This window comes from Eleutherodactylus coqui, chromosome 3, assembly GCF_035609145.1.
Source record: "Eleutherodactylus coqui strain aEleCoq1 chromosome 3, aEleCoq1.hap1, whole genome shotgun sequence".
Classification (NCBI taxonomy): domain Eukaryota; kingdom Metazoa; phylum Chordata; class Amphibia; order Anura; family Eleutherodactylidae; genus Eleutherodactylus; species Eleutherodactylus coqui.
The window spans coordinates 225,894,058-225,921,733 of NC_089839.1; the positions used below are offsets into that span (position 1 = coordinate 225,894,058).

Sequence of the window (27,676 nt, forward strand, 5' to 3'; positions counted from 1 at the left end):
GCTGCTTTGACAACCCCTTTAAAGCGACCCTCCAGTCCTGGGAAACATTGTAACATTATATTATCTACAGTCAGTCTTCTATTGTGTTGTCCCTTGGATCTGCTGCTTCTAGGCCCCGTTTTGGACTTCTACGACGGCAAACTCAATCTTCTGACTACTTACTAATTAGAGGCACTTTACACTGCCCTCTAATTGACTAGTGACGATCACGTGGTCTCTAACATATTAGTAAAGCACAGTTTGCATGTGGCAGCCCAAAGATTGTAGCAGACATCTCGGAAGACTGAAAAAATAGGCCTGGAACTGGTGGATCTGAGGGACAACGGTACCGAGGACCAACGGCAAGTAATAGAACTCCCCCCGCTGGTCTCTGGGAAGACTTTTGTCCCGAGAGGCAAGTGTTGCTTAAAGCCTATATCTGTGGGAAGGAAGCAGGCTGACCCACATAAAGGTTGCAGTATATCTGGCTGAGACATCCAATAACCACATTACAAATGTAAACTGCGCAAGGACAAGAAGTTGTGTATAAATAATTTAATGTACTTTCTCATCCTCAGTAAACAGGTAATGGGCAGGCTCTACCCCATGGAATTATGTCACCTTTCTGTAATACGACAACATATCAGCCAAGCTCTTCTCATCCAGGGACCCGTGCAGGCCAGGGTTCAGCACTTCCTGCGAGTGGTAGTCCTGTGCAAGACCAGAACTCGTCGCTTCCTGCAAGTGGTAGTCCTGTGCAAGACTAGAACTCGTCGCTTCCTGCGAGTGGTAGTCATGTGCAAGACCAGAACTCGTCGCTTCCTGTGAGTGGTAGTCCTGTGCAAAACCAGCACTTGTCGCTTCCTGTGAGCGGTAGTCCTGTGCAAGACCAGAACTCGTCGCTTCCTGTGAGCGGTAGTCCTGTGCAAGACCAGAACTCGTCGCTCCCTGTGAGCGGTAGTCCTGTGCAAGACCAGAACTCGTCGCTCCCTGTGAGCGGTAGTCCTGTGCAAGACCAGAACTCGTCGCTCCCTGTGAGCGGTAGTCCTGTGCAAGACCAGAACTCGTCGCTCCCTGTGAGCGGTAGTCCTGTGCAAGACCAGAACTCGTCGCTCCCTGTGAGTGGTAGTCCTGTGCAAGACCAGAACTCGTCGCTCCCTGTGAGTGGTAGTCCTGTGCAAGACCAGAACTCGTCGCTCCCTGTGAGTGGTAGTCCTGTGCAAGACCAGAACTCGTCGCTCCCTGTGAGTGGTAGTCCTGTGCAAGACCAGAACTAGTCGCTCCCTGTGAGTGGTAGTCCTGTGCAAGACCAGAACTAGTCGCTCCCTGTGAGTGGTAGTCCTGTGCAAGACCAGAACTAGTCGCTCCCTGTGAGTGGTAGTCCTGTGCAAGACCAGAACTTGTGGCTCCCTGTGAGTGGTAGTCATGTGCAAGACCAGAACTCGTGGCTCCCTGTGAGTGGTAGTCATGTGCAAGACCAGAACTCGTGGCTCCCCGTGAGTGGTAGTCGTGTGCAAGACCAGAACTCGTCGCTCCCTGTGAGCGGTAGTCGTGTGCAAGACCAGAACTCGTCGCTCCCTGTGAGCGGTAATTGGGGCCTCCTTGCTTCCACTTAGTGTTCCGAGACTTCTCGGACATCCTTTGATCTGAAGCATAGAAGGATGGAGGGGCGAACTCAGGGTCTCGCTCATTTCTCAGGTTGTCACAGACTTTTGACCATCGTCCAAGTGTGAACTCTGCAATAAAGAGCAAAACCATTATTATAGAGGAATAGAGTATGACAGCTCCTTGTTCAGGCAGGAAGATCTGCCTTTGTATCAGTGTATAGAGAAATGACTTAATATATAGCCAGCATGAACACGGGACAGACACGGTCACTGCACACATGTAAGTTGTGTTCAAAAACACTTTCAAGGGCAGTCAAGGGGAAAAAAACAAAAACATACATACATACATACATACATACATACTTTAATGCATTATTGACCAAGCAACGTAAAGATACGGAGCTTAGTCCTGGACTTTAACCCCTTCCTGCCCCGGGACATAAAATGCATGTCTTGGCTAGGAAGCAGTACCCACGAAAAAAAAATATTTACGCCTTATGGATGGCCCATGCTATCTGTAGCAGAAGCTGGCTGTGACTGATAGCTGGTCTCCCGCTGCCACAACAGGAATTGATGAGAACCCCGATCCCCACTGTTAACTCCCCTAACATGCCATGATCAATGTTGATCAGGGCATGTAAAGGGTTCAAAGAGGGACAGCGCTTCCTCTGTGCCATTGGCTCTCTGCTATGTAATTGCGGAGGGCTGATGGGTCTGCCATGACCTATGATCAGTACTGCAATGCAATGTATTGCTATTCATAGCGAAGTAGGTTAAATCCCCCCTACATGGATCTATATACCATATTTTTTGCTTTATAGGACGCACCCCCTTCCCACAGTGGGTGCGTGGGGGAAGGGGAGTCAGTGCATCCTAAAAAGCGAACGTGACGAAACTCTGACTCTGCCAGCAGTTGAAAAGGATTGCAAGTCCTTTTCACACAGCTGCCAGCCAAGACCGCATCCATAACAGGGAATTAGAGCAGTTCCTATGAATAGCTGATGATTGGTGGAGGCGGGGGAGCAGCAGGGTGCCCAGTAATCAGTTGTTCATATGGGCAGCTCCCTTCTTCCCCCACTATGGACCCGACAGTGTGATAAGGATTACATGTCCGCTCCATAGGAGCTGCCTGTACAAACAGGTGATTAGTGAGAAGGAACTGCTCCCCTGCCTTCACCAATCAGCTGTACGTATGGGGCACGAATGTATATACTATATCTCACCATAATGAGACATGCCATGCAGGGTTCCGGAAAAGTTGGGTGACAACTAATGGAATAACCATTACATTGCAGTTGGCATTCAGGATCTTGGAAGAGTTGAGTGACAGAGTTATAGTGATGTATGTGGTCTAAATGCTTGTATAACTAGGCATTCAGGGCAAACATGGCATTCAGGGCTCCTGGAAAGCTGGGTGACAAGTAATATCATCACCATTACATTTACACTCAGCTGTCCCTGGATCCTGAATGGCAGGTTGACCTAGTGGTTTAGGTATATATTGACCTTTATTCCAAGGCGGTACTACTGCTCTTTATCCCTCCTGTAATACTTCCCTCACTGCCTGGTCTAGGCAAGTTCAAAATATTTTTTTTCTTATTTTCCTCCTCTAAAACCTAGGTGCGTCTAATCAGGTGCATCTTAGGCCCACTGCCCACGGATGGAAATTCCATGGCGGGATTCCGCGTGGAGTTTCCGCTGTTGCACGCTGCCATAGGATTGCATTAGTTTATGCAATCCTACACTGACAGCCGCAGTATTAAAATCATAGCATGTCCTATTTCTGTGCGGGCCTCACAGAGGCTCACACATAAACGTCACCGCTGAAGCGCCAGCTGGCACATCGCCGAGCGGAGAGAGAAGACCCCAGACAGGTAAGTGCATGGTCAATGCCCGCATCCCCAATGCGTGAATCTCGCAGATGGAATCTGACCTGGCCGTGGGCATGAGGCCTTATAAAGTGAAAGATACGTTATTAAAAAAAAAAAAATCCCACACAACAATAACTACACCTTTTTTGCAAACTTTCCCCTCTTTGCTTAAAAATAAAAGGAACATGTTTGGTATCATATCTGTGAGGACCTGTACAATAAATTAAACACTATTTATCCTGCACAGCAAACGCTATTCAAGTGCAAAAATCTTTTTGGGCACAGGTTTTTTGCTTTAAATTAAAATCTCTCGTCTCGTTTATTGGGGGGGGGGGGGGGGGGGGGGGGGGGGACAGCTTAAAACCATGGATATAGCTACTGCCACTAGGAGGCAGACACTAAGGTGAAAAAGTGTTAGCTCCTCCTACTAGCTACACCCCTCCTTCAGGCACCAAGCTAGCCAGTTTGTATGCAAGCAGTAGGAGCAGCCAAGTAAGATATGAAAAACAGTTAAAATAACATGGGAATTTTTATTTATATATATATATTTTTTTTTTTTAATTTTTATTTTTTTAAAGCTAACTCAGCGTAGCGCTATGTGCAACCGCAAAGAAAACAAGGAGGAATATATGTGAAAGTACTGAAAACAGAATGGGTGGGTGCTGTCACCCCCAATAAACAAGGGAGGAAAACCACCTGGAGTGGGAAGAAGGAAATGAGACGCAGGACCACTTTGAGCTGATGAAAGACTGAATGGAGGTTTGGCCAATAGGCCTACGAGCTCAGAAACCTGGCGGATTGAGGCAACTGCTACTAAGAAGCCCACCTTCCAGGTCAAAAGGCAAACTGGAACCTCACTTAATGACTGGAATGGATGGGACCGCAGTGCATCCAGTATTAGATTTACTGGCACAGAGCAGTCCACATGTTTTTGTGGACAGCAATGCACCATGGACTAGGAAAGTATCCTTACGGTTATGATACATAGCCAATATAATGATTCTATGGTCAGGGACACCCCGAGCCTTTTCTAACTTTGCTACACATCGCTATTCTAATACTCCTGGCGTATCCACTCCTGTGAAATCCATGAAAATACACAGACATTCTTGGATCTTACAATCCATAAAAGGCTCGATGGCGCTATCTCCACTACTGTGTATCGTAAGCCTATTACTACTAATAGTGGATTACATTGGGACAGTCGCAATCCTAAATCCCTACGCAGGGATATTCCTAAAGGTCAATTTCTTGGTATTAGAAGAAAATGGTCTGATCAACAGGATTTTCAGAGTAAGGCCATTGGGATGACTGAGAAGTTTCGCTCAAGAGGCTATTAAATCTGCTTATAACCATACTTGTTCACGGGATAGGGAGACTTCTTTAGTTCCACACAAGAAACAGCTGTGAGATCAGATTCAGGTTATTGGTAGTTTTGACCAGCAAGCGGAGCAAATATGTGGCATTTTGAGCCATTACTGGAAGATCCTTTTGGCTGACCCCGATTTTAGGGGAAGGTTGATAGAACACCCCTGATTTACAAACAGGAGAGGAAGTAGTAGTTTGAGAGATGATTTAGCGCATAGACACTTTAGTCCTTTAGCAGGTTCCCAGATTGGGTTAGGGTCTGGATTGACCCCTGGTACGTTTATGTACTCGACCTGCAAAGCTTGTGATTATATCTTTAAGATCACCAAATTTACTAGTGCAGCTACGCATTGGTCTTTCTGCAATCATGACTTGTCGGTCAGTTTGTGGTATATGTGGCCTCATGTACCTGTCCTAAAAACTACGTGGGTGAGATAGTGCTGCAACTACATAGACGTATCCGTGCCTATATAGGTAATATTACACACCGATAATTTATGGACTTGAGTGGCTATTGTCATTTCAAGGTATTGAGCTGGTTAGATCCAATGGAAGAACGGACGCTCTTGATTCGAAATGAACCCGCTAGGAAACAATGGATTTTTCGTACCAACTGCTGTCAGCCCCTTGGTCTTAATGAGACTAATTTGCCCCTTTATTATGAGTTTTGTAGGCTTAGTTCTCTTCCGTGGTCTATCATGGGAGGAAACCTGAGTGAAGGGGTTCCCCGATTCATTTTTTCTTGGAGACAAGATGACCAAAAGAAGCACATTTCTGGTGTTCTTAATTTTTTTTTTTCTTACGACATTCATCGTGCGGGCTAAATAATGCGTTACTTTGACAGACTCAGCGATACCAAATATATGCATCTTTGTTTTATTATTTTTATATTATAAATATGGCAAAAGGTTTTTTTTTTGTTTTTTTTAACGGATTACTTTAAAAATAAATTTTAACTTTGCTTTTATTTTTACATTTTTTTTTAGTTCCCAGTGGGTACAGCAACTTGCGATGCTTTGATCGCTCCTGCAGTATGAGGTTATGTCATAGCTGTACATCATACTGCTATCGGGCATGCAATCTATCAAGCCACCCCACGGGCAGGGATTGATAGGCATTCTGCCATGACAGCCCTGGGGCCTTTTAGAAGGCCCTCTGCTGCCATGACACTCGCATGGTTCCCTGCGATCTAATTGTGGGGGCCGTACGGGGCCCCCAAACATGGTTTAGGGCATTCAAAGGGTTAAGAGTTTCGATGAGCCATGCGGCTGATCGGAGCTGTTGCCGCTGGGTGTTGGCTGTAAGAAACAGCCAGCAGCCGCGATGTATGGAGGGAGATTGCTGTGCGATCTCTTTTCATACATAGACCACTGATACAGGCCGTCAAAAGGGGTATCGGCGGTCATTGTCCCACAAAAAAAACATCCGCAGTCAGCTACATTAATGGATAAAAAGAAGAGTTATGATTTTTTTGAAAGTGGGGAGAGGACAACACAAAAATGGAAAAAAAATGAAGAACAAACAAAAACACATCATTAGGAGGTCAAGATGCAAAATAGGCTGTTCACTATGGGGTTAAAATAACCACTTGGAATGGGAATAGCAGTCATGGCAGGAATGCCTTGCTGGCTTTTCCCTGCCTAGATTGGCTGGACTGATAAGCTCTCCATATGCAAAAACACTGAGAGACGTGTGATCCAAGCGGTGAGAAGCCAGCAAGGCCCCATCCTCATGACTCCTAGCACCATTCCAAAAGGGCTTATTAAACGTCTGTTCTTTTTGAAATGTCACAGAAATTTTGACAAAGAAACACATGTCTGTAATGAGGTCATGCTGGCCATGGTTCAGGTAGCATGAACCTAGTGACAAGTTCACACGAATGCAGCGATTTCCTACCTTTGCCTCTGTCCCACTCTCTGATGTGCGGGGCTCCAGGTTTGGTGTCTTTCCGCTCCTGGACAACCACCTCTACCTTCTTATTTTCCACTGGAACCACCGGCTCTGGTCCAATCATCTCCTCTTCTTCATCTAACATAATACACAGAGGGTCAGTATCTGGAACGGACTGTGTGAGCCCAGCAATAACTGACTTTTGTTAAGTATATTTATGTAGAACAGTAAGAAAAGGCAGAAAGGATAAGACAGCACATACAGTGGTAACTCTGCACTTGCCCTGGTGCAATCATGTATGTCAGCCATTTATGAGAACAAGCACGTCCTCTGTATGCAATATTGCACATTCCTCTGCAGCAGCCAATGCGGGAGAAATGAAGGTTCAAACTAAGCTTACCTCTCTGGATAAATGCTGACCCACCAGTGGTTAGATAAGAAGGACCTGAGGCAGACCGGCTGAAGCAGTCTGTCATCAGCCAAGAAGATGCGGTCAACTCCACTAAATGCAGAAGCTGAACACCCTTCCGTCAAACATATACAGACGTACACTGCGTTACATGTGAGAGCTCCAATAAACTAAGAGCCCTTTTATATGAGCAGGCATAAATGTTCGATGAGTGCTGATCGTGGACTGTTTATACAATCCTTTATTCCCATTCGAGTTCACCCATCTAGCAGCACATCTCCAGCTCACAACGGAGAGGTGCTTCCGAGAACAATTATTTTTTTGGTTTCATGAAACATGTAGTGAGCCAGTGAACTAGCGTTTTCTCACTCATTGGCCGATTGTTCTCTTAGTTACACAGGGCAAGGATGAATGAATGCTATACTGGATGCTCATTCATGATCATTGACTTGTGTAAAAGGGACCTAAAAAGCAGTTTGAGTTATGTAAAGGGCATCTCAACAGGTGTAAAATTAAGCACCTGAAATTCACCTCTTCCCACTGTTCCCACCAGTGGCTCCAGGTCTCTGCTGTGATGTTTGTTTACAGGCTGTAGTCAGCCTGCAATGTCCCATAAACCTGACTTTCAGCTAATGCCAGCACCAGTGGCGTAACTATAGGGGATGCAGAGGATGCGGTTGCACCCTGGCCCAGGACCCTTCAGGGACCCATAAGTCCTCCCATCTCCATATAGGGAGCTCAGCACTATGACTAAAGCATTATATTTGGGGGCCCTGTTAAATATTTTGCATTAGGGCCCAGAAGCTTCAAGTTACGCCTCTGGACACCGCTCAATTATTGCTGAGTGCTGTCATTGGCTGCTGCAGCTCGTTTGGAGACGGCTCAGGCTGACTGCAGCCTGTAAAGCTGATTTCAGCAGGGAGACCTAGAGCCACTGGTGGGGAAAGAGCAGGGAGAGAATACCATCTCCTTTGTTTTTTTTACACCATGGGGCACCTGTTGAGATCCCCTTTACATAACTGTGATAACCGCTTTATCAGTGCTTGTTGCAGGTTTTTAGTCTTAATGACAGCAAACAGAGATGGCGAGGAACTGAAACAAATTATAGCAGAACCATTGATCTACAATAGATACATTCCAAACTAAATTCTCCTCTAAATGACTACATGCAAGTTGATATGCCCACATATTCTACTTACCCTGCACGGTCTCCAGTTCCACTCCTTCCCCTTTCAATTGCTTCATTTTCTTCTGTCGTAGTTTGGCGAGCCGTGCATCCAGCATTGCCTTACGCTTGGCTTTTAACCTCTCGCGTTTCACCCTCTGATCCTCCGTCTAGAAATAATCAAATGCAGTTTATAAGTCACTAGCAACGTAACCGCTTACCCACAGTGAGAAATAATCTGGGCTGTATACAGGCAGATCAGGGAAGTTTACACCAGATTAAAATGTACATTTTTAAATGGCGTTGTAAGATAACTTTTTGAAAATTAAATGTGTTGGGTGCAGATGTGCTAAAACAACAAATTAAGCAATATCTTACCTGTCCTCTGTCCCAGCAATTCAGCTCTGCAGCCATACTGTTTACCCAGTCTCTGTTGACAGCGGAAGTCAGGTGACCGCTGCCTGCCAATCGGAGGACAAAGCATCACCGTTTGGAACCACTGTCATCATGCCACCCAGGATGTAAGTGTTGATGCCAGGAGAAAGGGTGGTGATGGTGCTGCCTCCAATTGACAGACAGAGGTCACCTGACTGCCGCTCTCAACAGAGTCCAGGTGAACAGCGAGGCTGTAGCGTTGGATCATCAGGGCCAAGGATGTGTAGGAACTGCCAATTTGTTATTTTAGCACATCTGCAACTGACATTTAGTTTCCAAAACATACTCTGAAGGGGTTGAGCCGTTACATTAGTTGCATCTTAGAAGGTTTTCCACCTCTCAATATACCTGATCTCGCAACATATTCAGGGTGTCCATCTGCTTTTGACGAGTCTGCTCATCCTGTGCAAAAGAGAAATAGCCGACACCTAGTTGTCTGGCTTCTGCAATTAAACAAAGCAAAAGAAAACATTAGTATGAAAGACTGCATGCACTTTCTTCATGCTTTAAATCACATGTTTATTAAAAAAAGGACACATTTCAAGTATTCTTGAAGGTCCTGTAGAGAGGCCTGTGGAGAAGCTACCAAAAATGCCACACCCAGAGCATACTGTGTTAAGAATGAAATGCAGCTGATCCCAAAAACCAAGACACTGAATGCAGACTTGATGATAATTTATTAACGACTATAAAGTATGTGGCCACAGCATTTCTGAAGAGGTAAAACACTTCAAAACAGTAAAGCCTCCCTCACACAGGCATTTGCAAAAACATGGTGTTTTTCAACGCTGAATTTACTGCGGTTTCAGCAGCTTGCACATGCGCTATGCCAGCATTTTGCCTGCGTTTTCAGTGCAGCTAAAAACACAGCCAAGGAAGCTTAAAAAAAAGCCAAGGAAAAAAACAAAACCACACAATACTCACCTAGCTGGCGCCGCCTGGGTCCCTCCCACTGCTCTCCTGTGTTCCCGCAGGCTTCTCATGCACTTGTCTGCACCAGTGTGAGCAGTCCCATTGAAAACAATGGGAGGGTTGTACCGCGATTAGCGCTAACCTCGATAAAAAAGCACCTGTGTGAGGAGGGGGGGGGGGGGGGGGGAATTGTGTGCCTAAGTAAGGCTTTGCATTTGGAGGTTCCGTTCTAACATAGGGGGAGAAAAAACAAACTGCTCCCTTTAATTTACCATTCAATGTTCTTATTTGGCTCTCAGTCTGCCTTAAGGCTCTGTTACACGTAACGTTTAGCACTCAAAATTTGTCCAAATGGCAGAAAATGAGTGATAGTTACATGTAAAAGCAGGCATCGTGCACTTTTCGTTTGAACAATGGGTTTTAGTTAAACTTAAAATCCATTGTTCAGCCGCTGAAAGACTGAGCAAATACGTTCCATTTGAATGTATTTCGCTCGACTTTCAAAAGACTGCACAATGATCTGCCCGCAGCATGTTTACAATAGCTGCGAGGAGAACAATGCAATATGCCAGCAGCCCAGAGAACACAGGAATGTGTTGGCAGCTGTTTACACAGCTGGGTGTGTGATTAATCACACACTGGGCACTGCAAACAGCTCCTGCAGGTCCTTTATCATCTTTATTTGCATGTAAAAGTGTTAATGTTCATTAACACTTTATGCAAATAGATAGCTAAATATTTCAGTCACTGGAAAGATTATCTTTTCTTGTAAAAGGGCCTTTAGTTTGTGTCCGTTCGTCAGCTTTGCATTTTTCTTCTGAACCCCAGAAACAATAGTGTAGAAACATGGCACACAAGACTATCCAAAAAAACAAAAACAAAACAAAACTGGAAACTTGACAGAAAAGTAGCCCTTTTTTTTCTTCACGTGGCTTCTGTTCCTGTCAGTTTCTTTTCTGTATAGAAAAGCACCACCAAGGACAAAAACAAAACAAAGACAAAAAAAACCCCATGTTTTTTGATGCACAGTTTTGAGTTGTTTCCGAACAACATTGAATCCACCCTAATTCAATGAAAATGGACATGTGGTCCTGAGGGGAAATTTAGTTTGTCCCATTTACAAGCACTGTACCATTGTCTCTTATGTTTTCATAATGCAGTGGTCCCATCGGTCTTTTCAGGGCCTCCTCTTCTTCCTGCTCCCACTGCTGTCTCTGCATCTCCTTCCTCATGTCTTCAGACAACAGAGTCTTATCCTGTGCAATGGGTCTGGAGACACAAATGTAAGACACATTGCATAAATCCTACTAGATTTTATCAGCATTTATGTCTTTGAATAGTGAAAAAGTTCTCTACCCGTTTAATATACTTTGTGTATGAATTCCTCATTGTTTAAGATCTCAGCTTGAGGTCAGAATTAAAAGAAAGTATTCTAACTCTGTAGGCACAAATCATATTCAGACAGGTAAGATCTGTGATATAACACGCACTACACTGTGATAAGTATTAGGTCTGTACAGGTTTTTGACATCTGGTTGCAGACAAAGTTTATACTCACTGATGTGAACCGGTAAAGTGAAACAATGGTGCCCATTTGCTATTGAAAATCCAACAGTTTTCTGGAAAAAAATTGTGCCAGAAAACTGTCAAAAATGCTTTGTGTCACATTTACTAAGCATTTTTGCCACTTGCCATTGCATACTATTTCAGTAGAGACATGGGGGGGACCTTTAAAGAGACCCTCCAGTTTCAGGACCAAATTCTATCCTGGGACTGGAGGGGGTGGGGAGTGCATTACATGTTCTCCTCTGCCATCCGACCAAATCTGTCAGTTTTGCTCCAGGTTTTCAGCTGTCGAATTTGGCTTAAACAGTTTTCCCATCTAGCTCTTGCACACTGCTCTATGACTGGCCAGTGCTGATCACATGATCAACACTGGTAAATCAGAGAGGAGGTATAGTGCATTGGCAGGCTAACACTAACAATGCACCATGGGGATTTGGAAGTCTGAAGATCAGCCATCTCGGATGGCCAAAAATGGGATCCGAAACAGACAGATCCGACGGTCACCATATAAGAACAAGTGCAGGTAATATAACTCCTGCCCCCACTAACCTCTGGACAGAAATTTGGCCTGAAACCGGAGAGTCACTTTAACTTTCTTCAGAATCTTTTGACATCCAGTTACAAAACTCACTTTTTTCCTTGCAGATCTTTATCCATTTTCAAAAGCTCGGATAAATCTTTCTTCATACAACGTCGTGAGCGGCCCAGTGAATCCACATAATCCACCCTGGAAGGAAGATACAGTAAAATGGTGATTACACGTTATGATTAGTAGCAAATTGTATAAACTTTTCTATGACAGTCTGGGACATTTAGCTGCCTGGCGGCTATCAGGTCCCATTAACCCTCTAGTGACCACCTGCTGTAAAATGTATAGCAGACGACTGGAGGTATGGAGCAGGTTCGGGAGCTGAGCCCACTCCATGCATTTTCAACAGCTGACAGCAATAGCCACAGTTAGTTCCAATTGCAGCTGTTAACTTCTTAGATGCTGTAGTCAAATTGGACAATACCAACTAAGTAACTAGCTGGAGGGCCCTCTCCGGAGCTCCATATCATACAAGCTTATGGGGTTACTTTACCACTATAATTTTTTTCCAAAGATATTTTTTAAAGTTATTTTCTGCCACTATAACTTTATTTTTCGGTTGACAAAGATGCATGAAGGCTTGTTCTTAGAGGGACGTTCTGTACTTTCTATTAGTACCATTTTGGAGTACATATGACTTACTAAATTTTTCCTTGAAAACTGGGTGACCAAACTAAGGAGGAGAAAAGAAAAAAAAGGGGGGGGGGGGTAAGGCATATATATATATTATATATATTTATTTTTTCCAGATGTGGGGGCTTGAAATAAGCCTTACCCCCAAAAAATAAGCCCTAGCTCCGCTGTCCAGGTCCCGGACGTTGGTCTCCGCAGTTCCAGCAGGCTTCCGTGCAGTTCTCGGCGCCAACAGAATATCGCTTGCTGGTAACGGTGGTTTGTAAACTAAGCCTCCAAGTGAGTGCTCCGATTGGTTCTCGAGCGCCGCGGTCGGCCAATCACTGAGGCGCTCGATAAACCAATCATAGCATCACATTGGCTGTGATTGGTTCATCAAGTGCTGCAGTGATTGGCTGAGCCGCAACGCTCGAGAACAAATCGCTTGCTAAAGGCAGGGTTTACAAACCCCATTACCAGCAAGTAATTTGCTGAGAACTGCAAGGAAGCCTGACGGAACTGCGGAGACCAGCGGGAGGGACCCGGACAGCGCCTGCTAGGTAAGTATAATAACTCGAAAGCAAGACCCTGTGCCTCTCTTGGGGCAAAAATTTATATAAGACAAGGTCTTATTTTCAAGGTAACCCTGTAGTATCACTGCATCAATGAATGTCCGATCTATCAAAGTAACACATTATTTACCTCACACGGTGAACGTCGTCAGAAAAAAAAAAAAAACGAACCACGCCAGAATTGTGCTTTTTTTTTTTCCCTCCTTAGTTTGGTCACCCAGTTTTCAATGTAAGTCATATGTACTCCAAAATGGTGCTAATAGAAAGTACAGAACGTCCCTCTAAGAACGAGCCTTCACGCTATTTTGTCAACCGAAAAATAAAGTTATAGTGGCAGAAAATAACTTTTAAAAATATCTTTGGAAAAAAATTATAGCAGTACAGTGATATATATATATTTTATTTATTTATTTTTTTACTTCAATGGAAGCCATCCGTGCACAGTCTGCACAGAATTGCAGCATGCTGCGATTTCTCCTCCGCAAGCGGAAAATTGCAATTGATTTCCACTCATGCAGAGGAAATGGCGTTTTGCATAGCATGCCATAAGTGGTATTTGCTACGGAATCCGGAGGCAGACGCCTGCTCTGGATTCCGCAATGCAAATCCACCCGTGAGCAAGCGGCCTAAACCAGAAATCAGAATATGATACATTGTTTTTCTTCGACTAACCATTCTTCCCCGGGGTTCTGTGGAGCTGGAATGGGGAGACTGGGCGTCCTCTCTTCCTCCTCGATTTTCTTCCTTTCCTTCTGACAGAAGTCCTGTATTTCGTTCTGCTTGTCTATGATCTTTTGCGCAAAGTCAACCAGGTACAGCTCCTCGGTCTCCTCGTCTGTGACATTGTATAGACAGCAGAAAAAAGAATTTGTTAAGAGAAATGTTTCTACTCCAGTGAAAATAATAACTCATTATGAGTGCCTCAGAGGTCGCCACTTTGATGCTGCTCTTCAAAATAGCACTAGGGGAACTTTAGAAAGGACGATATGTGAAGAGGCTCATAAGAGGCTCTCGTCTCCCATATAAAAGGGGCAGCTGCAATCACAGCCTCGGCTTGCCAGTAATGAGTTCCAACACTGATACGGCTAAGAGAGTCATTGAGAACAAAGCGTGCGATCCTGGGTGACTCACACATGTGCTGGCACAATGTCGCCATTCCCTTACATTAAACTGGAGGAGCTTTATTTTTTTAGACCACACACACACACTTCTAAATCCATATCTACAGTTTACTATAGCTAAGAGCCGTATTCCAACCTGCTATTTTGAGGCACTCCAAACATCCCATAAAGGCCGTGCTTACACGAGCGTATGTTTACCACGTATTACGCGGCTTCTGTGCACCCATATGATCCCCGGTAACTCACGTGTCGGAATTGCATAATAAGCGAGTGCAAAATAGAACACAACATGTACTATTTTGCCACGTATATAAGCGAGATAGAGCCCACTGTTCTCTATGGGCGTATATATACGCAATTAGGCCGAACTCACACGAACTATTGGAATTGTGTATTACATGGGCTCTGTACGCCCGTGTGATATGCAGTAGCTCAAAAGGGCAACAAATTGCTTTACCTTACCCTGCTCTGCTGACATTAGCGTGTTGAAATTGCTGCATTCTATTTTGTGCTTGCGGATTACACACGGTGTATTTTGCCACGTATATACGCAAGATAGAGCCCACTGTTATCCATCAGTGCGCATATATATGCGTTCATACGCAATTACATAGCGTATCCACTGTGCGGGCAATAAAAAAAACAAAAACAAAAGACAGGTGTGCTGCGCAGGACCGCCTGCATGAGTACACAGCCATTAGTAGAAAATTTGGCCACCATATACAGTCGTATACAGAGTCACGGTCGGCTCACTATCAGCCACAGCAGAGAAAGGATGCTATGAATGACTTCCACTCCAACGTATTCCATACTACCTATATTACATCGGTGTCTGCTACTTTGCTCCTCTGAGCAGGCGCTCTGCATTACTAGATTTCCAATTTAGCAAAATGGACAGCCACTTTTAGTGACCCCTGCAGTAACGGCTGCGATTGGCGCAGGTTTCAGCAGTTGGACAGGGGCTTGCTTTAAAGAAGAGTTTGTGTAGAAAGGGGTGTCTCATTCACCCATCCTGAGATTGCAAGTTTACAAACTGGCTGCAAAGGAGCTCCTGTAAATGCACAGAATATTATGTCCTATGGATGGCACAGGCTCAGAAGCTATGACTGACAGCCGACCTCCTGCTACACCATTCCCTGCTGTTAACCCCTCCCATGCAGCAATCAATGCTGATTGCGGCATGTAAAAGGTTTCACAGAGGGAGGGCGCTCCATATGCGATTTAATCGGTCCTTTGCCATGAAACCTGAGGGGGCCAATGAGTTGCCATAGCAACCGGACGTCATTCATAACGATCCGTACAATAAAATTGAACACTTTTTACCCTGCACAAACGCTATAAAAACACACACAAAAAAAAGAAGACATATGTACCCCAAAATGTTAAAGAAAATTATAGCTTGTCAAGCAAAAAACAAGCCCCTCCCTACACAGCTCCGCCAACAGAAAAAAATAATAGTTATGGGACTTGGAATGCGGCACCCGACCTTAGCACCTGCAGGGACCAGCGCGTACTCACCCGCGCCCCGCAGCTCCGGCTCTTTCATGTGCCGGCTGCCGGCACATGCGCAGACCGCAGACGGTGGCGGGTGAGTGAAGTTTCTGTGCGGGGCTCTGCGAGCCCCACACAGAAATAGGACATGCAGCGGTTTGTTTGCCGCGCGACATTTCGCGCGGTCAAACCGCGGCCGTCTGCATAGGATTGCGTTTGTTAACGCAACCCTATGCAGGCTTCCAGCGGCAGAAATCCTGCCCGTGTGCAGCCGCCCTTAATCTGCTTTTTGAAAATAGAACACACATAAAAAAAAACAAAAAAAAGCAAAAAAAACACACAACACACACTATAAATTTGGTATCACTAATCACACTGACCCAGAGAACAAAGTTCATGTAATTTTTACTGCACTGGGAATACTATAAAAAAATCAAACCCAATAAAAATGGCCCAACTGCATTGTTTTGTAAATTTCACCCCAACTATCTTTTAAATGGTAGCATTATAAAAAAAATATAACTCGTCCCACGAAAAAAGCCCCCATACTGCCATGTCAATGGGAAACCTGGTACTGAAGGGGTTAATGCACAATACAATAGGTCAACCAACACTCAAATGCCAACAGAAACAAATTAAAAGCAGGTCATCATTGGAGCTTTCAGCAGGGATGTTGTAACAGTTTGGTCTCAATCTCTGCCCACAAATGGCGTAACGTACCAGGAAAGTCTCCCTTGGTCATCTTCTCGTATAACTGCGCCTTCTCCTCCAGCCGCTTCCTGGAACACAAGAGGTTTTGCACCATGTTAATGTTTTATCAGTAGCTGGTCAAACAACACCTCCCACCATGGTGTGACCGAGGACGCTCGGCGCTACAGGTTGGGGATGGGTCGTTACTACTACACTATGTCCACATAGGGCAGATTTACTGCGGATTATCCATGCAGACTCTCCATGCGGTAAATCTGCAGCGTTTACAGCAGCAAAGTGGATGGGATTTAAAAAAAACAAAACATTGTGGAAATTGACCTGCGAAGCGGATTTTGGATACGCAGCATGTTAACTACAGACCTGGATTTTTGGTGCCGAGTCCACCTCTTCCAATGGGGCAGTGTTTCTTCAACAATGGGGCGGATGGAAGAGGTTTGTCAGTGGTGCGCTGTGAGCGCTCGGAGCGGTGAAGAAATTCCGGTAATGATTATATATTGGGAAATTACCATTTATGTGCGATCATGTAAGCCGAGTACCGGAAAGGCTAGAACTTCTAGGGAAATCTGTCACCATGTTTTTGCAGCCCTTACTGAGAGCACCGTAAGGTAGTGCCCGCCACACTGACCGCAGCGATATATCTGCTGGATGTCTCTGTGCAATGGTTTTTAGAGATTTGCATTTTACTAGTAGCAGCCAGACCGGACTAGTCCTGAATATTCTGAGCTGCAGCCTAGCACATGCACCCCGCCCTTCAGCCAATGATTGGCAACACACAGTGATAGGCTGACAGCAGTTAATTACTGGCTGAAGGGCAGGGTGGGCGCAGCTCATGAATATCCAGGACTACCCTGTTTCCCTAAAAATAAGACATAGCATGATTTTCCAGAATTTTTGAGGATGCAAAATGATTTTTCAGGCTTTTTGAGGATGCTTGAAATATAAGCCCTACTCCAAAATTAAGCCCTGCTAACAGTTAAAGGGGTTGTCCCGCGCCGAAACGGGTTTTTTTTTTTTTCAACCCCCCCCCCCCCCGTTCGGCGCGAGACAACCCCGATGCAGGGACGTACAGAAAGCTTACCGGAGCGCTTACCTTAATCCCCGCGCTCCGGTGACTTCTATACTTACCTGTGAAGATGGCCGCCGGAATCCTCTTCCTCCGTGGACCGCAGCTCTTCTGTGCGGTCCATTGCCGATTCCAGCCTCCTGATTGGCTGGAATCGGCACGTGACGGGGCGCAGCTACACGGAGCCTGCATTCTGCACGAGCGGCTCCATTGAAGAGAGCAGAAGACCCGGACTGCGCAAGCGCGGCTAATTTGGCCATCGGAGGGCGAAAATTAGTCGGCACCATGGAGACGAGGACGCCAGCAACGGAGCAGGTAAGTATAAAACTTTTTATAACTTCTGTATGGCTCATAATTAATGCACAATGTACATTACAAAGTGCATTAATATGGCCATACAGAAGTGTATAGACCCACTTGCTGCCGCGGGACAACCCCTTTAATTTAAAAAAGTCAATTTAAATAGTGTGCAGGCAGCTATACATGTAAAAAAGTTAAACCTTTTTGAACAAAAATTAATATGACACTGTCTTATTTTCAGGGAAACACGGTACTTCTTGTACTCCTCTATGCATGTGCTGCTGCTAATAAGGAAATGTAATTTTCTCCAAGACTATGGCACAGATCCACGCAGCAGTCTGTAATCAGTCTGACTGTCACTACCTAATGCTTCCCCTCAGATAGGGGTGCATAAAGACAGTGACGGTCTCTTTAAAGCCTTTGTAATGGCTTTACACAGAACGACTTTCTGGCACTTCCGCACAGGAGTGATAGTCGTTCAGTGAATGGAGGCGGAGTGCGCCAGAGTGCTTTCAACCGCCAGCCTCCATTCACTGTGAAGAATCTGTCATTCAAAGATGAACGACTGTCTATTTAAACTGAGCGAGAACTCACTCACCAGTCACTCCTCGCTCATTACCCTGTGGGGTTCACGTTTACACAGTACAACTATCGCTGAAAATCATTCAGTCGAGCAATTCTTCAGCCAACAGTTGTCCAACATAAAGCACCCCTAAGAAACCAGCAGGATAAAGGATTCAGAGCACTGATCATCGGCTGTTCCTCAAAGCTTAGCTTCCTGTGACTACCACTAGAGGGCGTTCTATATAGTGCAGGAATGCTATGGCCTATATTTCAGTTGCATATAGAATGCCCTCTAGTAGTAAAGGGCCTTCTACATGGGCCAACGATCCCGGTACATTTACTCAGAAGAATGTTTGCTTACCAGATATCAGGCCTGTGTGAATATACCCCAATCAGCTGATGAAAAGCTCATGTTGGCTGATTTGATCTTTCATGAGGCTATAAAAATGCTCACTGATCAGCAGCACATCCTCCGGTGTAATCAGGGGGTGCCCTGCTGATAAGATATCTGTATGGAACACATGATTGTATTAAAAGGGCTTTCTAGGACTCTGATACTTATCACCTACCCTCAGGATTGGTCATCAGTATCTCATTGGTGGGGCCACTTAAGGTCAGCTGACTGAGGCAATCGCTGCTGTCACTTATACTGCATGCCAGGCACAACACTGTACATTTCATAGCAGCAGTGCCTGGTATAGCAGCTTAATCCCATTCACCTGGATGAGAGTAATCTGCTGAGAAGCCACATAACAGAGGAACGGGATGTCACAGGCCTAAAATGAAACCACAGCCCTCACTTGAGCGACGCAGCCTCTTCAGTCAGCTGATCGGCAACGGACACCCCACCGAACAGATATAGACCTATCTGAAGGATGCATCATCAATATGTTAGTCCCAGAGACACCTTTAACCTCTTAGTGATGCAGCCTATTTTGCACATAAGGACAACACTTTTTGAGGGATTTTCATCTCCACTTTCAAAGGCTATAACTTATTTGTTTTTCCATCCCTATATGCCGGTCCCAAGCTCAGATAAATGAAGAGGGTTAGGGAAAGACCTAGTGACCTAACCAGTAAAAACGTCTCCTTCAAAACTCTACGAAAGAGCTCTCAAATGATTCAGATATGGTATCTGATGGTAGGTCCCCCTGGCAAAGAATACTCCAAATGCAACTGGGGAAGAGCAAGGTCTGCATACAAGTAGTTGGGGGTCTCCTCATGATGCAACTGGGGAAAACCCCTTAGGAAGCCAGGCTGCTGATGGCCTTGTGATGAAAGGAAAGGACTGCGCTGTACCAAAGCTCACATGGAATGTGTGTGGCATGAGTCTAGGGAAATTGGACATTGTGAAACATGAAATGACAAGACTTGACATTGATATTCTTGGGATTAGTGAATTGCCCCGGACAGGAAATGGATATTTTCAGTCTGAATACTTCACATTGCACTATGCTGGACACGAGGAAATTGAGGAATGGAGGAGCCCTAATTAGGAAGAAGCAGACCTCAAAGGCAGTAGAAAGTTTTAGAACAATCAGTGACCGTATCATAGCCATCTGGATACATGGTAAACCAGTGAACATCTCAGTCTTACAGATCTATACCTCAACAATGTCGATGAGGAAAGCATTGAAGATTTTTATGCTGAAGTCCAGAAAACGCTAAACAAAGTACCAAAGGAGGACATAGAATGGTAGAGTTGGAAGAGACCTCCAGGGTCATCGAGTCCAACCCCCTGCTTAGTGCAGGATTCACTAAATCATCCCAGACAGATGTCTGTCCAGTCTTTGCTTAAACACTTCCATTAAGGGAGAACTCACCACCTCCTGTAGTAACCTGTTCCACTCATTGATTATCCTCACTGTCTAATATCTAATCTGTGTCTCCTCCCTTTCAGTTTCATCCCATTGCTTCTACTCTTTCCTTATGCAAATGAGAATAGAGCTGATTCCTCTGCACTGTGACAGCCCTTCAGATATTTGTAGACCGCTATTAAGTCTCCTCTCAACCTTCTTTTTTGCAAGCTAAACATTCCCAGATCCTTTAACCGTTCCTCATAGGACATGATTTGCAGACCGCTCACCATCCTAGTAAGTCTTTTCTGAACTTGCTCCAGTTTGTCGATATCTTTTTTAAAATTGGGGTGCCCAGACATCATTAACCAGTCACCATTAAAGTCAGCAGTCAGCCAGAAGTAACCACCACAGGAAGATTTGGTGAAAGAAAGATTGATTCTTGGTGAAAGCTATGAAGCCAGTGATCCCCTGGTACAGTTCTGCCAAGAAAATCAGCTCAGGATAACAAACACGTGGTTTATACAACCCAAACGCTGACTGTACACTTAGGAATCTCCCAATGGCCTCCATCGAAATCAGATTGATTACATCCTGTATAATCACTGTTGGCGAAGTTCAGTTGTTACAATAAAAACCTTTCCTGGCACCGACTGCGGCGCTGATCATGAACTGCTTGCAGCCAAGAAAAAGATCAAATACTGTGTAGCATTAAGAAAGGCGCTCCATTGAGAAAAATAGACACCTAAAAACCCTTAATCATACACTATTGAGGTAGCAAACAAGATTCAAACTGCTTGACACATCAGAAAAGCATAGAAGAGGAACAACTGCACAATATTGAGTCCATAGTTATGGAAACAGCCAGTAAGCATCTCACCTATAAGAAGCAGGAAAAACAACGCTACTGGTTGTCTGAGCAAACCCTCAGATTAGCGGATAAAAAGAGCAGTAAAGAGAGCCGCCGGCAACAAAGACGAAGTTCGGAGACTAAATGACGATTTTCAGCGAGCAGAAAGGAAATGGACTGCAATGAGTGTTGCAAACATCTCAAAGCAGAAGCCATGAAAGACCAAATCTAAGGCCTATTCTCACAGCTCAAGATGGTCCAAAAACCTTTCATGCCACGCACTGGCACAATCAAAGGTAAAAATGGGAAGGACATGAATGACCAAAGAGTATCAAGGATAAGTGGATGGAATACTCAGAGGAACTATATGCCTGCAACCACATACCTGGACCATTGCATGAGGCGGAGCCTGTGGAGACCTCCATTATGGAGTCAGAAGTGGTCATGGCAATGAAAACCAGCAAAAGATAAAACACCAAGCATAGATAAAATACCGGCAGAGCCACTGCTGCCAGTACTGGTGAAAACCATCACAGCGCTGTGCCAGGCAGTATGGGCATTCACACAATGGCCACAGGACTGGAAAAGATCTGTCTTCATCCCTCTACCAAAGAAAGGTGACTCCCAGAATTGCTCCAACTACTGAACAATAGCCCTCATTCTGCATGCGAGATCCCTCTCAAAATCATACAGAAAAGACTGAGATCAGTAGTTGAAGCGGCGCTCCCTGATGCGCAGGCAGGATTCCAGTAAGGATGTGGCACCCGCAACCATATTGTAAACCTGCGATGGCCTATTGAAAAAGCTTGGGAATATCAAAAGAATATCTATATGTGCTTCATCAACTACATCAAGGCGTTTGACTGCGTTGACCATGACAAGCTATGGCAGGCCCTACAAGAGCTGGGCATATCGGCTCCTCTAGTCATTCTGATAAAATCACTTTATACCAATCAAGAAGCCACTGTGAGAACACAGATTGGTTTGGGATCAGCAAAGCCATCCAGTAGGGCTGCATCCTCTCCTTCTTGTTTAACCTATATGCGGAAGTGATCATGCGGAAAATAGACCTAGGCAAATTGGAAATCTGGGTGAAAACAGGTGGCAGAAACCAACAATCTTAGTTATGCAGATGACACAACTCTGCTTGCAGAAACGGAAGCAGGTCTGAAGCAGCTGATATGCAAGACCTGAAAGTGAAAAAATGGGCCTCTACCTGAATTTAAAGAAGACTAAAATTATGACAGCAAATTAAAAAAAAAAAAAATGGCCAAATTCAAATCAAAATAGACAATGAGGTCATAGAATGTGTGCGAGACTTCATCTTCCTTGGTTCGAAAATTGACCAGGCTGGAGAATCTATGCCAGAGAGAAAACGTAGGATAGCATTGGGGCAAAATCTGGAAAAGTAGGGATATCGACATAGCAATAAACGCAGGATAGTGCAAACCACCGCTTTCCCCGTAGCCATGTATGGATGTGAAAGCTGGACTGTAAAAGCCGATAGAAATAGGATTGATGCGTCTAAGCTGTTGCTGGTGAAAGCTGCTGCGTATGCCCTGCAATGCCAAAAATACAACTTAATGGTGTAACGTTGGAAAATGTTGACCATTTCTGCTACCTTGGCAGCCACCACTCCACAAGCTAACATTGATGCCAAAATACAACACCGTCTGAGCTCTGCGAGTGCAGCTTTTTTTCTAATGAAGCAAAGGTTGTTTGAGGATCGGGACATTCATAGGGATACCAAGATTCTTGTTTATAAAGCTATTCTTCTCCCAACCCCGGTTATATGTCTGCGAAACATGGACCGTCTACAAAACGTCACTCAACTCCTGGAACGATTCCCAGCAGCGTTGCCGTCGAAAAATCCTGCAAATCTCTTGGGAAGACAGGCGGACAAATGTCAGTGCTCTGGAAGAAACAGAGACCACCAGCATTGAAGCAATGACCCTTCACCATCAACTTCGCTGGACTGGCCACGTTGTGCGAATGCCCGACTACGGTCTCCCAAAGCAATTACTATACTTTCAACTCAAAAAAGGGAAAAAAACGGAATTTCGGCGAGCAGCAAAAAGGATTTAAAGATGTGCTTAAAGCTAAAAACTGAAAAACATTGAGGGAGCTCGCCTTTAGGGTCACCGAGGGTTGTGAACAACTAAATGCCAAGCAACAACAGAATGTATTGCATAACTTACCTTTTGGGTGGCAAGGAGAAAAAAAATAACACAACTCTGCCACTTTTTTTTTTATGTTCATCATGCAGCATAAAGGACATGATAAATTTTGTCGGTGAGTCGGTATAATTATGACAAAAGCAAAATTATATTTTTTCAGATTTTTCCACTTTTGTCAATAAAACCTCCTTTAAAAAAATAAAATTTTATTGCATCACTGCATTCCAAGTCACATACTTTTTTATCTCCCAAGGATGGAGCTCCGTAAGTGTGAAGAGCTGTAGGTTTTTTGAATAATTGTATTGTTTTTTTTTGAGGCAAGAGGAACCAAAAAAAAAAAACCCTCTTTTTTTAATAGGGGGGTTGTTGTGCAGGATAAAAAGTGTGGCCAATACATTGTACGGGTCATTATGGGTGTGACGATATGAAACATGTTGGTTTTAAAATTTATTTTAACAAAAACGGGGGAAAGTGCACAAAAATGTTTTTTTTTATGCCCCTGTAGGAGACTTAAACATGCGATACTATGATCGCACAGATAGTACAAGGCAGTACAGAGGTACTGCAATGTATTATCGCCAATCAGTGTTCACAGGCCATGAAAGACCTGGAGGCAGTTTTCTGGTGTCCGGTTGCTATGGCAAAACATCAGCCCTCCGCAATTACATGGCGGAGGACAGAACGTCTCAGAGGAAACACATTGATCAGTGCATGTAAGGGGTTAACAGTGGGAATTGGCTGTTCTCACAAACATCACTGTTGCAGCAGGAGGCCAGATGTCAGTCATAGCCACCTTCTGTTGCGGATGGAGCGGGCTCAGCTTCTGAGCAAATGCTACCTGTGGCATGTAAGTTTACATCCATTCACAGGAACCCCTTCCCAGCCAGGATACACATTTAGGTTCTAGGACAGAAAGGGGTTAATGATTGCTGGTGCCCATACTAGTACATGTGAGCAGAGGAAGGAGCACTAAGCAATATGCCACTTGTCAATCGTCACTCAATAAAGATGGGAGAGAAACGACCCATAAAAGTCTTAAAAGGGGTTGTCTGACTTATAGTTTACTTGTAAAACCCCTTCATCATGGGCTAAAACAACAAATAGTGATATACTGCCCTCTCCCTGCTGTGTCCTGCAACGCTGCACCAGGTCGATCGCTGAGCTCTGTTTTTGGTTGCAGTGTCTGACGTCCCATAAACCACGTGGGACTGCACTCTGTAAACAAACAGGCGAAGAGGACACAGCGGGAGCGGGACCCAGCAGGAGCGAGGACAGGTGAGTATATCACCATTTGTTATTCTAGTGTATGCGGAAGGAGTATTAGAGATAAGCCATAGCTCAGACAACCTCTTTAATGACCATTGTAGGCTACTGCTTACAGATCGGTGCTCCCTATAGAGGGATATTACAGGGTGGGATAAGCTTTCTATTGACCTCCATGGACACAATGTAGTACACCGCAGCCATGAGGTAGGTACACTACAGGGGGTTGTCCTGATGGCATATGAATCAAGCATCGTGTGACCTGGATTTCGCCAGGGAGTCGTCTTCCTCGGTCTTCTCCTCCATGTCTCTCTCGGCTCGAGCGGTGACCCCGGTGTTCTGCTTACTCCAGATGCTGGGTTTCTAGAAAAAAAAAAGAAAAGTTACACAACCTCTCTTTAGCCATGTCCAGTTCCCTCCCTTATCGCTCATCGGTAGGGAATGGTCAGAAAGCTTGCATCCCCCCCCCCATAATCCTGATGGGTTGCAACAGCTACCATACTCCAAGTTGCATGACATAAACGCCACTAGCGTTACCTGCCCTGCTGTATACGCAGCTGTGGACTCACCTTCGGGGCGGCTCTGGGCTTCGGGACGCCGCCAGCTGCTTTGGTGAGCTTTTCATGCTTGAATTCTTCCTGTTTGCGGAAAAGTTCAGCTTTCAAGTCGACCAGCTGCAAAACAAATGAGAAGACAGATGAATACGGGTCTAGAAAGGGCCTACGTGATGGAAGCTGTGCCGCCCTCCCTCGTGGTGACCATGACCACATCAGTCTACATCACTATTTACTACGGACCTAGCGGACTCACCTGCCACCATCAGATTTGGGCTTCATGCGACTGTTGCAAAAACCCGTAGCAACATGACCGCGTTCACTTACATTAGGATGATATATAGCAGGGCCGTAGCGCGATATCTGACCGAGTCATGTGTGTCGTGGCCAAAATCACCATGTAGCTCTGGCCTAAACCAGACTGATACACTGGAACAGAGATTTGTGCTACGGATGCGTTTAGTTCACAGAAGATTGTTTGCACTGGATACATTGTAACAAACGCTCAGCTGGGAGATGTATTAGACTTGATTAGCATTAATGTCAAGGCTTCCAATCATAACAGGATAGCTGAGCGTAGTTGGTCATGAAGTGGATCCTAAGAGCTCATGCCCACGAGCGTCGCAGGATACGCCTGCGGATTTACGCGCGGGAGTCCCGCGATAAAAACAAAAAAGTGCCAGCAGGTGATCGCAATGGAAACCTCCCACGGCGTATATCCACGGAAAATAGAACATGTTGCGATTTTTTTTTCTTGCTGCTGAAATCGGCGGTAGAGTTACGCATGTGAGCATTGGCAGGCAGAAAGCTATTCGGTTCAATAGAACCTAATAGTAGCGCAATTCACGCACATTTTTCCACAGCGGAAACGCATAGCGATTCTGCCCGTGGGCATTCACCCTAGGGTTCCTTTCCACTGGCGATAGTGCTACGAGAAAATCGCAATGTTAAAGTCACATTGTAACGCTGCGAGAAATCTGTTTTGCCATTGCACTGTATGGGCGACATAAACGAGCAAAACGCCGAAACAATCCTCCTGCTGCGATTTTTAATCCTCGCATCGCAGCTTGCCCTAAATTATCGCAAGTGGAAAGGTTATCGTAGAACAAGTGCGGCACTTTCTTGGAAGAGCTCGCACTGTCGCATCGCACTAAAAGCGTGCGATTCCCTCGCCAGTGGAAAGGAGCCCTTAGTGCTCCTACCCGCTTGCGTTTTTTTAACACGATTGTCAATAGGACTTTCTAATGTTAAACACGTCACAAGTTGGTGCTGTGCGATTTTTGTGCGATTTGTTTTTATCAGAAAGTCCTATTGACAATCGCGTAAAAAAAAAAAAGTGACATCGCGATGGCAGGTGTGAAGGCAGCCTTAGGGTCTGGGTTGCAGTAGCAATGCGACAGAGAATCCCTCCGTGATGCAGGTCAGGGTACTTGCTAGTGAATTAACCCTTCGTTCTTAAAGGAGATGTCTCGAGGAAGCAGTTAAATTTTTTTTTTGCCCAGTCCCCCCCATTAAGTACACATTACTAAGCCCCCCTGTAAATGACATTTCTAGCTGGTTCGTACTTACCGTTCCAGCGTTTCAGCAACTTATAAAAGTTTCCTCAAGATGGCCGCCGGCTCTTTCCCCGTCGCTCGCTGCAGCCCGACGTGCGCGCTCCCGAGACGCCGCCAGCTGTGTCTCCATGGCAACCGGACGCATCGCAGCCGCCGACCAGACGCCCCGCAGCCGCCGACCAGACGCCCACCGCCAGGCAGCAGGTAACCGGCGCTAGCCCCCGGCTCCCCAGCGCTACGCTCCCGGCTCCCCAGCGCTAGGTTCCGGAGCCCAGCGCTAGTTCCCCCGGCCTAGCGACAGCCCCCCCATCGCAGCGACAGCCCCCCCGGCCTAGCGCTAGTTCCCCCATCACAGCGGCAGCCCCCCCCGGCGCAGCGGCAGCCCCCCCCGGCGCAGCGGCAGCCCCCCCCCCCCGACAAATCACTTACCTGGGAGGCTTCTCGGGGCTGCTGGGCTGGGCTTCTCCGCTGGGCAGCTCCAGTTTCTGCACCTTCCTCTAACAGAGGAAGGTACAGAATGGCCGCTGCAGCGCGCTCCCGAGCAGTGACAGCTCGTCTGCGCATGCGCAGAAGAGCTGTAGCGGGGAGCACACTGAAGCGGCTCGTGCTGAATGGAGAAGACCGGACTGCGCAAGCGCGTCTAAAAAAGCAAGCTGCCAGCGAATTTAGACGGAACCATGGAGACGAGGACGCTAGCAACGGAGCAGGTAAGTGGAATAACTTCTGTATGGCTCATATTTAATGCACAATGTACATTACAAAGTGCATTAATATGGCCATACGGAAGTGTATAACCCCACTTGATTTCGCGAGACCACCCCTTTAATACCCGCATGGTTTTAGGTAAGGAGCACGGCCATTAACAACCTACCACCAGGGAACGCTCAAAGCATTAGCAAGACACACTGACCTGGGTTCCGGCCACACCACTATTAAATGATGTGGAACTACAATTTCCAGCAAGTAACCTGGTAGATTAGAACTAACAAGGTCAGAGCTGTGATGTGGAACTACAAGTCTCAGAGCAACCAGCGAAAACAAAGATGCCGGGACGTGTAGTGACCTCCTCAGGCCGCCGGGGATGACAGACAAAAGAGGATGAACCCCCCCACTCACCGAGGCCGCCGTCACACCCAGCAGCTTCTTCTTCTTATCCATGGCCCGGATGGAACAGCAACAACTTCTCCCTCAGTCCGCCATCTACGTTACTATCACACGGCCGTAAAGCGACACTTCCGTCTGCGCGATACATGTG

At 45.6% G+C, this 27,676-nt stretch overlaps 1 protein-coding gene across 1 annotated transcript; it reads right to left on the reverse strand.

The window, feature by feature from the left end:
- Nucleotides 1-519: 519 nt before the first annotated feature.
- Nucleotides 520-27,676, reverse strand: CCDC174 (coiled-coil domain containing 174). Its single transcript, XM_066597013.1, has 11 exons — nucleotides 27,538-27,676; nucleotides 24,881-24,985; nucleotides 24,574-24,674; nucleotides 16,308-16,366; nucleotides 13,648-13,810; nucleotides 11,834-11,929; nucleotides 10,769-10,905; nucleotides 9,073-9,167; nucleotides 8,324-8,459; nucleotides 6,722-6,853; nucleotides 520-1,715 (listed from the first exon to the last, which is right to left on the reverse strand). The coding sequence occupies exons 1-11, from the start codon at nucleotides 27,577-27,579 to the stop codon at nucleotides 592-594; spliced, it is 2,190 nt and encodes a 729-aa protein (XP_066453110.1). The 5' UTR covers nucleotides 27,580-27,676; the 3' UTR covers nucleotides 520-591.

Bases quoted from the DNA above. Each gene is read 5' to 3' on its own strand.
- CCDC174 (XM_066597013.1), bottom strand. From the start codon at position 27,579: ATGGATAAGAAGAAGAAGCTGCTGGGTGTGACGGCGGCCTCG. The intron at 13,811-16,307 runs GTACGTTACGCC...ACAATGTCACAG, and splicing joins GACCAAGGGAGACTTTCCTG to ACGAGGAGACCGAGGAGCTG. The intron at 8,460-9,072 runs GTATATTGAGAG...GATTATTTCTAG, and splicing joins TGAATATGTTGCGAGATCAG to ACGGAGGATCAGAGGGTGAA.